The sequence below is a fragment of the Pipistrellus hanaki genome, assembly GCF_964339955.1.
Source record: "Pipistrellus hanaki genome assembly, chromosome: 2".
Taxonomy (NCBI): Eukaryota; Metazoa; Chordata; class Mammalia; order Chiroptera; family Vespertilionidae; genus Pipistrellus; species Pipistrellus hanaki.
The window spans coordinates 53,237,228-53,252,845 of NC_140504.1; the positions used below are offsets into that span (position 1 = coordinate 53,237,228).

General features: G+C 40.9%; 1 protein-coding gene and 1 long non-coding RNA gene across 2 annotated transcripts in view; one reads left to right on the plus strand and one right to left on the minus strand.

Annotated features, from left to right (window-relative positions):
- Positions 1-727: 727 nt before the first annotated feature.
- LOC311616425 overlaps positions 728-15,618 on the plus strand; it is a 104,479-nt gene continuing 89,588 nt past the window's right edge. The window contains exon 1 of the long non-coding RNA XR_014793890.1: positions 728-2,941. This is a non-coding gene — a long non-coding RNA (uncharacterized lncRNA). The remainder of the gene's footprint in view (positions 2,942-15,618) is intronic.
- LOC311616307 (protein mono-ADP-ribosyltransferase PARP14-like) overlaps positions 4,275-15,618 on the minus strand; it is an 85,542-nt gene continuing 74,198 nt past the window's right edge. Inside the window, exons 14-17 of the mRNA XM_084871498.1 lie at positions 14,326-14,925; positions 12,911-13,044; positions 6,854-7,028; positions 4,275-5,980 (exon numbers count right to left, since the gene is read on the minus strand). Of these exons, the coding sequence (XP_084727624.1) occupies positions 5,691-5,980; positions 6,854-7,028; positions 12,911-13,044; positions 14,326-14,925 (1,199 nt within the window). The 3' untranslated portion in view covers positions 4,275-5,690. The remainder of the gene's footprint in view (positions 5,981-6,853; positions 7,029-12,910; positions 13,045-14,325; positions 14,926-15,618) is intronic.

Consider the following 15,618-nt stretch of genomic DNA (forward strand, 5'->3'; position numbering starts at 1 on the left):
TAAAATAGCAATAGTAATAATGCTGATTGAAAGTAAAAATGTAATAATTAAAAAGGTAAAATCAAGTGAGGAAAAAAAAGAAAAAATGTATTTCTTAAGTAAAAGATGTAAAAAATGAAAATAAAATAAAAAATGGAAAATTAGCATAAAATGTTTAGTAGTGAAGATCATTCACTTCCTCCATTATTCTGTTTGGCACACCTGTTTCTCAGTCCAAACAGTATTGCAGTTCCCTGTGTTCCACTGCACATAAGTGTTGTAAGCTAGTCCTTATATTTAAGTAGGCTGTTTCTTAGTGTCTTGTGTCCCTTTATTTTTTATTAAATAATACTATTAATAAAAAAAAAAAAAGTCAGTTTGTAATTCAGCCCATAGGTGGCAGTGTTTCTGAATTGACTTCCCTGTCTTTTTGGCTGCACTAGCCTTCTTTCTTTCTCTTTCTTTCTTTCTTTCTTTCTTTCTTTCTTTCTTTCTTTCTTTCTTTTTAAATATATTTTATTGATTTTACACAGAGAGGAATTGAGAGGAATAGAGAGTTAGAAACGTTGATGAGAGAGAAACATCGACCAGCTGCCTCTTGCACACTCCCCACTGGGGATGTCCCGACAACCAAGGTATGTGTCCTTGACCGGAATCGAACCCAGGACCTTTCAGTCTGCAGACCGATGCTCTATCCACTGAGCCAAACCGGTTTCAGCTAGCTTCCTTCCTTCCTTCCTTCCTTCCTTCCTTCCTTCCTTCCTTTCTTTCTTTCTTTCTTTCTTTTTATTTTATTTTTAAAAATATATTTTATTGATTTTTTACAGAGAGGAAGAGAGAGGGACAGAGAGTTAGAAACATCGATGAGAGAGAAACATTGACCAGTAGCCTCTTGCACACCCCCTACTGGGGATGTGCCCGCAACCTTGACCGGAATCGAACCTGGGACCCTTCAGTCCGCAGGCCAATGCTATTTCCACTGAGCCAAACCGTTTTCGGCTAGCCTTCTTTCTTTATGGCACTCAATACCCGTTAGTCGAGGTGGGCTGCTTTGGAGCTGGTTCCCAGACAGTTTCTCCCTGCTCTGATGCCCAGTTTCCAGAAAAGCAATTTCCCCATGCAGTCTCCCAGGATATGCCCAACTAGGTAGTCTTTGCTTAGTACTCAGAAACAAGGGGATGCAGGGGCAAAAGCCTAGGTGTGCGAGGGATGGGTCTGTGTGCTAGTTCAAGCAGCCTGCACACCTTTTAAATTCTTATGCTCTCCCTCCATGCCAGATTGGAATGTATTGCTTTTTAGAGATCCCCTCTGTTAGCAACCTTGAGGACCCTCTTCCACATTCACGGATCACACCAGATCCAACAGTGGGGGACTTTTATTGGCACAGACATCCCCAGTCCTCAGATTCTTGCAGCGCATGCTTTTCTCTCTGTCACCGCATCTGTCGAGGCCGCCTCTGCCACTGCAGCCACCTCTGCTGCCACGGCTGCAGCAGCTGGGACCGAGATCCCCCACGTTATCCCCAAGAAAATCTGACCTTTCTGTAGGTGAGTGAAGAGCTCCCTTGAATCTGCATGTTTGCGCCGATTGGAGCCTCACAGCTGTTTGGTGCTCTCCACAATGGTGGGTTTTTCAGGCCTCAGATAAGATCCACTTTCCTTGCAAGATGGAGTAATTTACCTTCTGAGCCCATTGCTCCGGGCTGCTTGGTCAGGGTACCCCATCCAGCAGACTGCCGCCTTCTCTTAGAGTTCTGCTACCCCTTAGCTTGCCAAGAAACACTCCCTGAGCCACTCTCAGGTGCTTCTTTTATCTGCTCCTGGACAAGGCTGAGAACATGTCTTTCTATTCTGCCGCCATTTTTCTCCCCTACTCTTAGTCTCTTACAGAGTTCACGCCCTCCGTTATCCCTCTCTCCTGCCTGTTTTCTTTCTATTGTCCCTTTTCCTGGCTCCTTTCCTGATTCCTTCCTACTTGAGTACTCCAGTGCAAACAATTTGACTAAGTTGCTTCCACCCATTGGTGGTTACTCCCCTACACCTTCTTCCCCTGCCCCCAGCCCCTGGCAACCACTTACTTATTTTCTTTCTGTATAGATGTACCTGTTCCGAACATTTCACATAAGTACACTCATACAGCCTATGAGCTTTGAGAACTGGTTCTTTCACTTAGCATAATGTTTTTAGGGTTCACTTATGCTGTAGAATGTTATTAGTACTTCATTCCTTTTTATGGCTGAATATATTCCACTGTATGGAGATCTATTTTGTTTATCCGTTAATCAATTGATGGACATTTGGGTTGGTTCCACTTTTGAGCTATGATAAGTAATATGCTCATGCACATTCATGTACAAGTTTTTGTACATACATATGTTTTCAGTTCTCTTGGGTACATATATAGGAGTGGAATTGCTGGGTCATATGAGTAACTCTGTGTTTAACTTTTGGGGGAACTGCCAAACTTTTTCCCACACCATCTGCTTCATTTTATCTTCCCACCAGCAACGTTGGACGGTTCCAATTTCTGTACATCCTCACCAACACTTTCTCAGCAGTGGCCTGTGTTCATCATCAAGCTCTCCTGTTTCTGCCCTTGAGGATAAAAATGTTCACCACCAAGTGACATTTTCCAAGCCTTTTATTCAGAAAGCAGATAAGTGACATATTTCTCTTGATTGAGGATAGCTTAACATTTATTGACTGGATCATTATACCTTCATTTAATGCACCCTGATAGTCAGCCTTGCCCTAAGTTAACCAAACCACCAAAGGAACAGTGATAGAGAGCAGGCCTCTCCTTTTTTATTTCTTACATTCATGGTCAAGCCCCAGTTGAGATGCCAGTGCCCAATCCTCTTACAAAACAAAGAACAACAACAAGAGGAATGCCAAGTTGTCCATGTTAATGAAGCAGCTACTGTGGCCACCTGCCTCTACTTGAAGCTCAGGTGCTGTTCCCTGTGGCCAGGGAAGAGCAACCCCTGCTGTCAGAGTGCGCCATCTGCACAGGCTTTGCTTGGGCATCAGCTCTGATCTCAGCCTACAGAGCTTCAAATGAAAACTGGGATAGAAAACTAGAGCTAGAAGGAAAAGGTGCAGGAAATATAAAAGCGGTTCACAGATTAGCTGGGATGTTCCTGGATTAGTAACATTCATCTCTAGGCAATGTTCTGTCATGAGAAGAACAGAGAGCTTGATGACACAGGGACCTGATTCTGCTGGCTCTGAGGGCTGTTACTTAGCTGACCGACCTCAGGCAAGGAAGCTGCTTGCACTCTGAGCATCAGTTTCCTCAGCTTTAAAATGGGGATATAATTCTTACCTCACAAAGTTGTTTGGGGATTAATATTAGTACTGTATATGAAAGCATCTATTATACTATCCGGTACAGGCTAAGTACTCAATAAGCAGTGTTTGAGCCTGAAATTTACCTAGGGAAAAGTTAAAAAAAAGAAACTTTTCTTTACCATCCGGCAGATCCTGAGTTAGCAAATTATCATTATATTTCATTCCTTTATTGTGTATATTTGCTTTAAATCATCAAAAGCTACGCTTCCAGAGAAATATGCCATTTAACCATCTTAGAATTCATTTCATCTTAACATAACAGAGGGTTTCACACCAAAAATGTAGCAGGCACCATCCTACTGTTTCCACTGGGACAAAATGTGCACCAATAAGAAGGCAGATTTGGATTCAACATCGAAAGGACCAACTGGGGCCAGGCCTGCTGTGCTGCACAGCTCCAGGGGAAACGATTCATCTACACCAGTGTTTTTCAACCTTTTTTGGGCAAAGGCACACTTGTTTCATGAAAAAAATAACGAGGCACACCACCATTAGAAAATGTTAAAAAATTTAACTCTGTGCCTATATTGACTATATATAAAGTAATTCTCTTGAATAGGAATCAAATAAACACAAAGAAAGTATTTTATAATTACTTTATTATGAAATATTAAGTAAACAAAATAGTGAAAAATTATAAAATTCTTGTCTTGTCTGCACCTACGGCACACCAGGCAACATCTCGCGGCACACTAGTGTGCCGCGGAAGAGCGGTTGAAAAACGCTGATCTACACAACAAGGCAGACCACAGCCCTGGCCTGTGCAGGGCCCAGCTGCACCACAGGCCCATGGCCCCACCTGGAGTCCCTTTGTCATGGGCTGGCTCATGAAAAGGAAGTTTCCTGTCACGGAATCTGTTCGATTTGAGGCAACATGACAATAAGTCAAGGATGTAAAAGAAGTGGTTTCTTCTTGGATAGGAGCCTGACTAGACCTTTTCAGTCTTTTTATTTCTTTTTTTAAATTTTATTTTTATTTTTATTAATCCTCACCCAACCAGGGTCTGGGCCAGGGAGGAACCTGCAACCAAGGTACACGGCCTTGACTTGAATCACACCTTGACTTGAATGTGCACCTTTTTATTGGTGCACATTTTGTCCCTTTGATCCACAGGCTGACGCTCTATCCACTGAGCCAAACCGGCTAGGGCAGTGGTTCTCTATCTGTAGGTCAGGACCCCTTCACAGGGGATAACTAATACCATCGGAAAACACAGATATTTCATTATGATTCATAACAGTAGCAAAATTACAGTTAAGAAGTAGCAACAAAAATAATTTCATGGTTGGGCGTCACCACAACATGAGGAACTGTGTTAAAGGGTCGCGGCATTAGGAAGGTTGGAACCACTGGGTTGGAGGAGCCTTTTCATTCTTAGTTGGTTTATGAAACATTTCTGGAAAATCCTTTGGACTTCAGATGCAGGCCTCAATCCGGGGATAAAATAAATTGAAAAAGACACCATCTCTGCCCCCTGGGAAGACCGCAGTCCACTCACTCAGGAAGTTGTGCTCCCCACAGTACTATGGCATGCTGACCTGGTAAGAGCTGGCAGCTGGAATCACATAGCTATGCCCTTGGCTTTTAAGATTAAGGCTTTCCTTCCCTTCCTAGAAATGTAAGCCTGTTCTCTTCTCATTCAGCTCTGATGCGCACGGTTGTGGGCACACAGTTGTAACTAAATTAATTTAAATTCTCACATTTATTGATTTCAAGAAAAGGTCACTGTAGTTAGGAAAGGGAAGCGGAAGAAAGCCTGATTTCAGTGACAAGGATCCTTTGATCTTAGAATAAGCAGTTAAGAGAAAGAAAAAAAAATCTAAAATGTGTGTACATAGTACAGATCAGCAATTTTCAACTGGTATGCCACAATACTTTTTAGAACATGCAATACCTGACTAGTCAGGGACACTGACCTCTTTTCCGGTAGATTGTCAAGTGAAACAATGACAACAGCGCCCAGCCTGTGTGGCTCAATGTTTGAGCATCAACCTATGAACCAGGAGGTCACAGTTCAATTCCTGTTCAGGGCATATGCCCATGTTGCAGGTTCAATCACTAGTGTGGAGTGTGCAGGAGGCAGCCGATTGATGATTCTCTCTCACCATTGATGTTTCTCTCTCTTCCTCTGCCTTCCTCTCTGAAATCAATAAAAATACATATTTTTAATAACAAGAGCCAGCACAGTAGCTGTGAATGAATCAAAACCATATCATTGGTATTTTTCTGTCAGATTAGCAAAAAATGTTTTTTGGTGTGTCACAGAATTTTAGTAATTAGTTTATGTGAGCCGTGACTTGAAAAAGGTTGAAAATTGCTTATGTAGATAAATAATGTCTCCTGTGAAGGATACCAAAATGTTAATTTTTAAAAGTAATGAGATATTCTGGATAAGTCTGGTAGTCATAAAATACCACAAATAACCTTGGAGTGCTCACATTATCTGTGACAGTATCATACAGGTCAAACTGATTTTGAGGATTCTTGGGAGGAGGCACAATTAATGAACTGTTTCCACATGTGTACAATCCAGTAAGCACGCGCACATAATACATATGCTTTTTCCCATTTGCATCTGGTCTGGAGTAAGTATCATTGGCAGAATAAAGAGCCTGGACAGCAAAGTAGGTTCCCTTTCCAAATACGGTAGCTGTGAAAAGAAAAACAACATTTTTAATAATTTCAATTTGTCTATAATTTGATGTATTGACTCAATCTGTCAAGTAATCTATACTAATAATAGAGGAATATGCAAATTGTCTGGGATGCTGTCACAGTTAACAGTGACAACCACACTGCAGGCTGCATGAAGTGACAAGGCCAGCAAGGGGGTTAGTGAGGGATGACCAAACAACTGAACCAGCCCTTTGAGGTGGGGGAATGAGGCTGTGTGGGGCAATTAGGCCAGCAAGGAGGGGAGTTGGGGGCGATCAGGCTGGCAGGGTGGCAGTTGGAGACAACCAGGCTGGCAGAGGGGGGCAGTAAGGGACAGTCAGACCAGCAGGCAGAGGCAGTTAGGGGTGATCAGGCTGGCAGGAAGGGCAGTTGGGGGCAATCAGGCAGGCAGGCCGGTGAGCAGTTAGGAGCCAGCAGTCTTGAATTGTGAGAGGTATGTCCACCTGTCAGTTTAAGCCCTGTCTCTGGGATCGGGCCTAAACTGGCAGTCAGACATCCCCCGAGGGGTCCCAGATTGGAGAGTGTGCAGCCTGGGCTGATGGGACCCCCCCCTCCCACAGTGCACGAATTTCATGCACTGGGTCTCTAGTGCTAAAATAATGTTCAGTTCTCTCTAAAGACTCTTTAAAAAAAATTTATGAATGTGTTTTTAATTTTAATCCTTCCTCCACCTCAAAGGGCCAGTCAGTTCCTTTGGGATGGAACTTAGTAAATTAGACCAGAAACGCTGGCTGTACTCTGGCCATGAGCCATGAGAGAGCACAGTGCAATCTGCGGGATCCCTGAGCCAGCTTGGCTTCCATGGCTGACGCCTCCTTTGGAGCAGCCACGTGACTTACTTCCTTACCGTTCTTTCCTGCATAACTGCGGTTAAAGCCGTGCTGATTGACATGTGGCAAGGAGTCAGCATCTGTCCCATGGAAGAGCCACTTCTCATTTTGTATTTGGCCATTCTTGTTGTCCATGGTTTTTTTCTTTGTCTGGTAGTGCTGCCAGAGACTTGGATTCTGGATTCTCTCAATCTGAAAATCAATAAGGAAAAATATTCGGTCAGTGCCAAGGGCCTGTGGCAAGATACAGCAAATGATCACTATTTTTTATTTTAATCCTCACCTGAGGATATGTTTAGAGAGAGGAGGAGAAAAGTGAGAGGGAAGGATGGAGAGAGAGAGAGAGGAAAGAGAGAGAAAGAGAGAGAGAAAGAAAGAGAGAGAGAGAGAGAGAGAGAGAGAGAGAGAGAGAGAATATGAATTGATATGACAGAGAAACATCGATCTATTGCCTCCCATAGGAGCCCAAACAAGACTCAAACCCACAACCTAGGTATATGCCCTGACCAGGAATCAAACCCCAAACCATTTGGTGTTCCAGATGGCACTCCAATCAACTGAGCCACCTGGCCAGGCCAGGGCATGACCACTATTTTTTATAAGTAAAAATTACTGTAAACAGCAAATTCAATGCCAGGTGACAGATCTCTGCATTCAGAATTTTTTTTTTTTTTTTTTTTTTTTTTTTTACCTCCAGTGCTTCACAAATCAGCCTTGGGGGAAAATATTGCTTTAATTTTTAACATCTTTTCTGCACCACATGCAGCAAGCAATATTTAGGGTCTTGGACGACCAAGGCAGCTCAACTCCTGCTTCTTACTTTCACTGTAATAACTGCTCCTGCTGCAGTCTATCCCACTTTGTCCCTTTGCCTCTCTCCTCTTCAGTCCTTGTAAGATATTGGTTTGCCTAGCCCAGGTCTAACCCCGGAGAAGCACTAAGGTGTCTAGTCAAGAAGGAAATTAGTTAATGGAACTTAATCTCTCCTCCAATTGGAATAGTGGGGCATGAATCCTGGTGGCAGGAATTCTGGCTGTAGAGCAAAGTAGCCGTGCTTTTTCATTTCTTATTTATTTTTCAATTTCATTTTACATTCAATACCATTATCTATTAGTTCAGGGGTACAACAAAGTAGTTTAAGAAAAATCACGTACTTTACAGAGTGGTCCCCCGCTGCATCAAGTACCCACCTAGTCCTATACCTATTTATCTCGATATTATGGACTATATTCCCTTAACTGTAATCTACACCTCTGTGGCTATTCTACAATTAGCAATTTGTATTTCTTAATCCCTTTACCTTCGTCTCCAAGTCCCCCAACACCTTCCCTTCTAAGAGCCATGTCCTCTATATCTCTGAGTCTGTTTCTGTTTTGTTTATTTATATTATTCATTAGATTTCACATGTAAGTGAAATCATATGGCATTTGTATTTCTCTGACTTATTTCACTTAGTTCCATTCATGTTGGCACAAAAGTAAGATTTTTCTTCTTTTTTACAGCCCAAAGTAGTATTCCAATGTGTAAATGTACTGCCACTTTCTTATTCACTCATCTACTGATGAGCACTTGGGCTGCTTCCAAATTTTGGCTATTGTAAATACTGCTGCAATGAATATAGCGGTGCATATATATTCTTTCGAACTAGTCTTTCTACTTCCTTTAGAGATAGTCCCAGAGGGGGAATCACTGCATCATAAGGCAATTCATTTTTAACTTTTTGAAGACCCTCCACACCATTTCCCATGGTGGCTACACCAATCTGCATTTCACAGTGGCCATCCTCTTTGGGCAGTGGTTCCAGGGCTGTGGTGAAAACTCCTTGGGCACTGGATTGCAGATCAGCTTCATAACTTCCCTAATCAATAGGCAGTGGTAGTTCCATAAAGTTGTCAGAATCTTCTTCCCTATTGCTGATAGAGCCTGCACATTCCATTCTAAAGGACTCTCAGTTCTAATACTGTCACCTGCCATGGACAGGTTTGTTTGTTTTTTTTACTTTTGGGATTCCAATTTTTAATTAATATATAGTTTGACCTTTAGCTCAAAATCTCTGCATTATCATGAATTTTGTTTATCTGATTTGTGATTTTAAAAATTATTTTTCTTTTTATCTACAATTAAGTTTCCAATCTTTAAATTGCCTACTTCCATTTCTCTTCTATTTATCTTAAATATTACTTATTTTACTCCTCTTCCAAACACATTAAAGAGTTTTGAAGTAATTCTTACTAGTTAGTCTTTCAATTCTTGTTCCTCACCTTTTTTAGTATATGTGCTGTGAAGCTAGAGCTCATCTTTCTAAAATTTAATAACCGCACAAAGAAAATAATTACTTCAATTAATTTTCAAAACAGAAATCGGATTCTATATTCCTAATGAGATAAATTATAAAGTTAAAAAAAACACTGCAAGTAAATCTTAAAACTTTACTTAGTGGGTTTATGGTAGCAGCAGCTTCTGGCTGTAGTAAACTATTTGTATCAGACCAATCCTCTTGCCAATAATTATTAGAAGGGCTTGAGGGTGAGGGAAAGGGGGAGAGCTTTTTGAAGGCAACAAGGATTTGATGGGCCAAGTTCCAAGATAGAAGGGCAGTGCAGAGTGAAAAAAACAGTCAGAAGACAATAGAATGCCTTTAAAGTGCTTAAAGAAAATAACTGTCACCCAGAATTCTACACCCAGCAAAATTATCCTTCGAAGAATGAAAGTGAAATGAACATATTTTCAGACAAAAACTTAAACTACCAGAAACATCACAACCAGATCTACACCCGAAAGGAAAGTAAACCAGAAGGAGAATGATCCCATGGTGTAGGCATGAAAATACAAGAAGAATGGAAGGGAAGTGGCATAAAAGGATAAATATACAATGACTGTATTAGAAAAACAAAAAGTTTTATAGGGTTTCAAATATACATAGAGTTAAAATAAAGGTAAAAGTAGTACAAGAGGCAGAAGGGGACAAATGAGCTTGAAGTGTTCACAGTTCATTGCATTTTTTTGAAAATGAGAATTATATTAATTTGCACCAGAGTTTAATAATCTCTAAGTAACCAATGAAAGGATTGTAATAGAATGTATAATGAACATTCTAACAGGGCATAAAAATGGGATGATAAAAATACTTAATATGAAATAACATAGGAAAAGAGAAAAGGAGCAGAGAAGAAATGATACATAGAAAAAAAGATTAATATGGCATATTTTTAAAAATATATTTTAATGATTTTTTTTTTATAAGAGGAAGATAGAGGGATAGAGTTAGAAACATCGACGAGAGAGAATCATCGATCAGCTGCCTCTTGCACACCCCCTACCAGGGATGTGCCCACAACCAAGGTACATGACATTGACCGGAATCAAACCTGGGACCTTTCAGTCCACAGGCCGAAGTTCTATCCACTGGGCCAAACCAGTTTCGGCTAATATGGCATATTTAAATCCAAACATATCAGTAAATTCAATGATAACACTAAGTACTCCAACTAAAAGATAAAGATTGACCTGGCCAGTGTGGTTCAGTGGTTGAGCATCCAACCATGAACCGGGGGTTGAGGTTTGATTCTGGTAAGGGCACATGCCTGGGCTCTATCCCCAATAGGGAATGTAATGTGCAGAAGGCAGCCAATCAAGGATTCCCTCTCATCATTGAAGTTTCTATCCCTCCCTTCCTCTCCCTTTTTCTCTCTGAAATCATTAAAAACATATTTTTAAAAAGGTAAAAATGGTTCAAATGGATGAATAAAAAAACAAAACTCAAGTATATGCTATTATCTTAATTACACAGTTGCAGGAAGGAAAGAAAAGGAAAAGGGTTAGAGATGCCAACAATAACCAGAAGAAGGAGGGAGAAGATGGCTTGCCCCACTGCGAGACAATTTATGTCCCCATATGTCCCTGAATCCAAGCACTGGAGCTCAGAGGGAATGAGCCGAAGTCCGGGGATGGGCCCTTTAAGAAGAACTGCCTGGGATCCCAGCAGCCTCCATGTCACTCAGGCACAATCCCCACTGGTTTTTACAGCTGGAAGGAAGTCATAGGTTGTTCTCTGCCCACCACTGCAACCCTGGGCTTGGGGAGTGGTATTGGACTCCGGTTTAAAAACATACCACACGTGGGTGTCAGACCAGCCCGTTCTATACCTCACCGCTTTTACCAATCTCAAAGTGTTTTTTTTTCTTCTTCTTCTTCTTCTTCTTCTTTTTTTTTTTTTTTTTTTAATGTATTTCTTTATTGATTTCAGGGAGGAAGGGAGAAGGAGAAAGAGATAGAAACCTCAATGATGAGAATTCCAGATGAGCTGCCTCCTGCACGCCCCCTACTGGGGATAGAGCCTGCAACCCAGGCATGTGGCCCTGGTTGGAATGCAACCTGGGACCTTTTGGTCCACAGGCTGACGCTGTATCCACTGAGCTAAGCCAGCTAGGGCAATGTGCTTTCCTCTTTAATTCTCTAGCTGTAGGACTTCCATTAAGCCAGATTTCAGGTGGTTCTGAATGATGGTTGTTCTGTATTTTCGTTGTAATTTTGATGTGGTTGTGGTAGGATGCAAGTGCCAGCATTTTCCTGTGCCACTCTCTTGGTTTCTCTCTGTATATATCTCTTAGGACAATCCAAATCTTTTTTACTTATTATGTGCTTAACTACATGAGTAAACAGAATGGGGGAGAGTACCACAATTGGGGCCAAAAGGCACCCTTGAGTTGGCAATAGAAGGGTGACAACATAATGGTGGAAATCAGGATTCCAGGCCAGGACAGTAAATAGCAATGTATTCTGGCTGCACAGCACAGGGAGGCCAGACTGAGAACTAGGCCTCTGAAGTCTGGAGCAATGCTCAGACTTTGGTGCTCTCCAGTCACTTAACATATAAATTCACTTGTCCCAGGTTCATTCTCATTGGACCAAATCTCTTGGGAGAAGCAGCTGGAGTTCATCAGAGCATCCCTTCACATTGGTGTTTGGGGCATGCCCCCAGTTCTGAAGGGCAGTTGTGGCAGTGCAAATAAAATAAAAGAAAATTTACAAAGAAAGAAAATGTACACCTTATTGGCACACTCATTATTCTGGATGAACAGAAGGAACTAAAAAAATCTTTAACCTTCGGGATCAATCGGGGGGATAGGGAACATGTAAAACTTCAGAAAATTAAAAAAACAAAACAAAACCTCTAGCTTTATTCAGGGAGTGGTGGAACCAAGGTCAGAAAAGAGAAGGAAGGGGAAGATAATTACTTAGAGATGATGAGTTAGGTTTTAGGAAATTGATTTAGCAGATAGATAATCAAGTGGAGATATTTTTATTCTTGAATATGTTATAGAGCTAGAGTCAAAATTCCAGGTTGGTGATATGTTGATTTGAGAGTTAGTTACATTGACATAACTGCATCCATGAAGGTAAAAACATTCCCTGGTGAAGTGCAGAGACAGAAGACCAACGTATAAACGCTGTGGGTAAAGCTAGGATGAGGGATTTGGAGGAGAATCAGATATCAGTCATAATGAAAGAAAAATTAATGAATAAAGAAGAAAGCATCAAAATATTATTGCCATAAAAGTCAAGAAAAACACAAATTTAAAATAGAAATATTAACTTTTAAGAGTAGGAGTTGCCAAAGTACTAGTAAATGAGATGAACAGTGAAAGGACTAGTGGGTTTACTAAGGAAGCAAGCACTGTTGGCCTGTGAACAGTGGGGCAAAGGCACATAACCCAACCCTGAGGAGCCTTCGCTGGACTCTCTGTGGTGGTTTGCTTCTTATCAACTCCAACTATGAAGCCACATCTTTGAATTTTTATTAGCTTGCTTCACAAAGGAAATATATGTCTTTAGAATTCTAATATCATATTGCAATCTACTGTCTTGTAATAACTGACTCAAAAATCTCAGTCTTATTGTCTCAGTAATTATGGGGAGATGAGTAAAATCTAGAATTTAAAATGTAATTACCATGAAATATTCTAATTCTGGGTTAAAAATATGTTAAGGAAGTAAATATCAATGTATTATTCCAGGAACACAATACCCCTTATTTCCACCATTAAGAAACTCTATGTCATCAGAATGCTTACCTTCTCTATCTTGAATTGTGAGCAGGTCTGATTGAAGGCATCTGCCACTTTGCTGTATTCTGGTTGACCAGGCTGTAGCTCAACCAGACAGATACACTGCTGCTTCATATCACTCCAGTATCCAGGGACCTCAACTGCAAAGTAGACATTTGAGGACACTCTGCACCTGGGAAGGCTCATCTACACAGTCCCCCTCCCTGGTATGCTTCAAAAAACCGAATAGCATGTGTGTTCTTGATTTACCATCTCCTGATTCAATGTATTCAATACATTTCTTATATTTCTAGGAGAATGTTTTTCAAAGTGTAGACCACAGTTCACCACAGAACCAACTGTAATGCTTATTAAAACACACACACACACACACACACACACACACAACACACACACACACACACATATCAATTCAAAATCTCTGAGGGATGGAACCTGTGTCCCTACATCTTCACAAGTTTTGATCATGCCCTGACTGGACTGCATATTCTGCTCAGTCTCTAATCTGTCAGAATTCAATAATTTAACAATCAATTATTGCCCTGTTATGTTTTAAATAATAACTATTGTGTTGTTTACAAATGCTTGGATTTTTTGCTAGAACTCTCACCACAAGGCTGTCTACATGGGTTCTTTCGTTATTCTTCACAACATCCTTATGAGTTGAATGGGTGGTGAGTTCTGCTATGTGGCATCTCCATCTCCACTTCTGTTAAACAAAGTTTTATTCTTGAGTTCTAATTGCCCCAGGGTTGCTCTGGGTGTGAGGAATTCATTGGCACTGACCTCCCAAAAGTTGGAGAGAAGGTACTGAAAGGGAAGCCATTTTCACTAGTTTTCAGTGGGGGACTTCTGTGGTTTGAAGTCTGTCTCACCTCTATATGAGACAAGCATTCCCTTCTCAGAAGCAGATCCAGTCACAGAATCTGAGGCTGCTTCCTATGTGTGTGTCTAGGAACTTTATTCTCAGGGCAGAGGAGGAAGTGACTTCTGGGAGATCCCGCAGGCTCCGGGCCTCTGGGTACCAATCACAGAGGCAGGAAGTGCCCACTTTCTCACCAGGCTGTCTTCTCCCTCTTGTTCGAAATAAAACCTTGGGCCACTTTTCTTTAAAGCCCATGGCTGTCCCTCTCCTGCCTGGAGCATCCACTACCTCCCAGAGGAACTGGCTCTAGGGAGCTTGTGAACTACAAACGGGCAAGGTCTGGCTATGCTACCACTAAGATGGTCATCCGGGATATTGGGCTCACCCAGGCTGTATTTTCCGGACCTTCATGTAAACTCCATAAGTTTTCTATCTTAATACAAAAGAGTCACTTTAATTTTATAGACTTGACTACAATTTTGATAGACATACAAAATACTGTTAAGCCCAAAGTAAGTGTAAAATAGTGGAAAACAAGCATGAAAGTCTGACTCACGCTGAGGTTTTGTGATGCGCAGAATTTGTAAACTGTGTCCGTTTGCATCTGTAGCAATGCATGTTTTCATGTCCACCGTGTAGTTCTGATTATTAATTTGGACATCAACTGTTTGTTCCTGGTTTTTTCTTGCATCCTCCAATTTAAGATTGGATATTTTGTCAAAACTACGAAAAGTGTTATTGTTGTCATATTGCCATTCTACAAAGTCAGTGATATAATCTGCTCTGGATTCCTGCTCTTTGGCTGATCTAGCTGTCTTGATCATTTCCTCTACAGCATTTCTAGCCTGTTCCACATCTCTGCTAATTCCTGAAACCTTAATCAAAGGTTTCTGATGGTCCAAGTCCACAAAAATATTCAAGTCTTTCTGCAGCTTATTCAACTCCTGATATTCCTTTTCATCAAAGTCTTTGATGCATTCCTCTGCACTGGTGTAAAGGCTCTGTTCCTTTTCCATCAGAGTCTGTAGGCAGGAGATGGCCTTTTCTACACAGGTTTCATTTTCACCACACACCTGAAAAATTGCTGATACCGTTTTCTTCTCCAAAACCAAATGCTTTCTTTTGGGGGAAGGTTGCTTTGAGAAGTCCAAAAATGCTAAAAAAGGAACACAAGGGAATGCAACAATTGATTTGGATTTAAAAAGAAAAAGAATATTTAGCTATTTGATATTTCTCCCTTTCTTTCTCCTTTCCTCCCTCCCTTCTTTCCTTCTTTCTTCTTTTATAGTCACTGTGCTGTATATAGAATTTCTAGGGCTTATTAATCTTATAATTGAAAGTGTGTACCTTTGAGCTCCTTCACTCATTTGCCCACCTCCTACCACCCCACTTCTGGCAACCACCAATCTGTTCTCTGTATCTGAATTCAGGTTTTTTTAGAGTCCAAGATTTATCATACATTATTTGTCTTTCTCTGTCAGACACTTCATTTAGCTTAATGTCCTCAAGTACCATCCATGTTGGTGCAAATGGCAGGATTTCCTTTTTTTTGACTGAATAATATTCCATCACCAATGCAGGATTAGGCCAGAGGAAGTTTACATTGCTCAAATGGAAAATAATACCATCATTTACAAGTAATAATGCAAAAATAAACTTCACTTTCACATAATCACAACTATAAACCTAATTTTGCCCACCCTGTATATAATACATCTTCTTTATCCATTTATTTTGCCAATGGGCAGCATATTGTTTCCATGTCTTGGCTATCTCAATAATGCTTCAATGGACATGGGGGAGCAGATACCTTTTAGAGATAATGATTTCATTCCTTCAGATAAATACC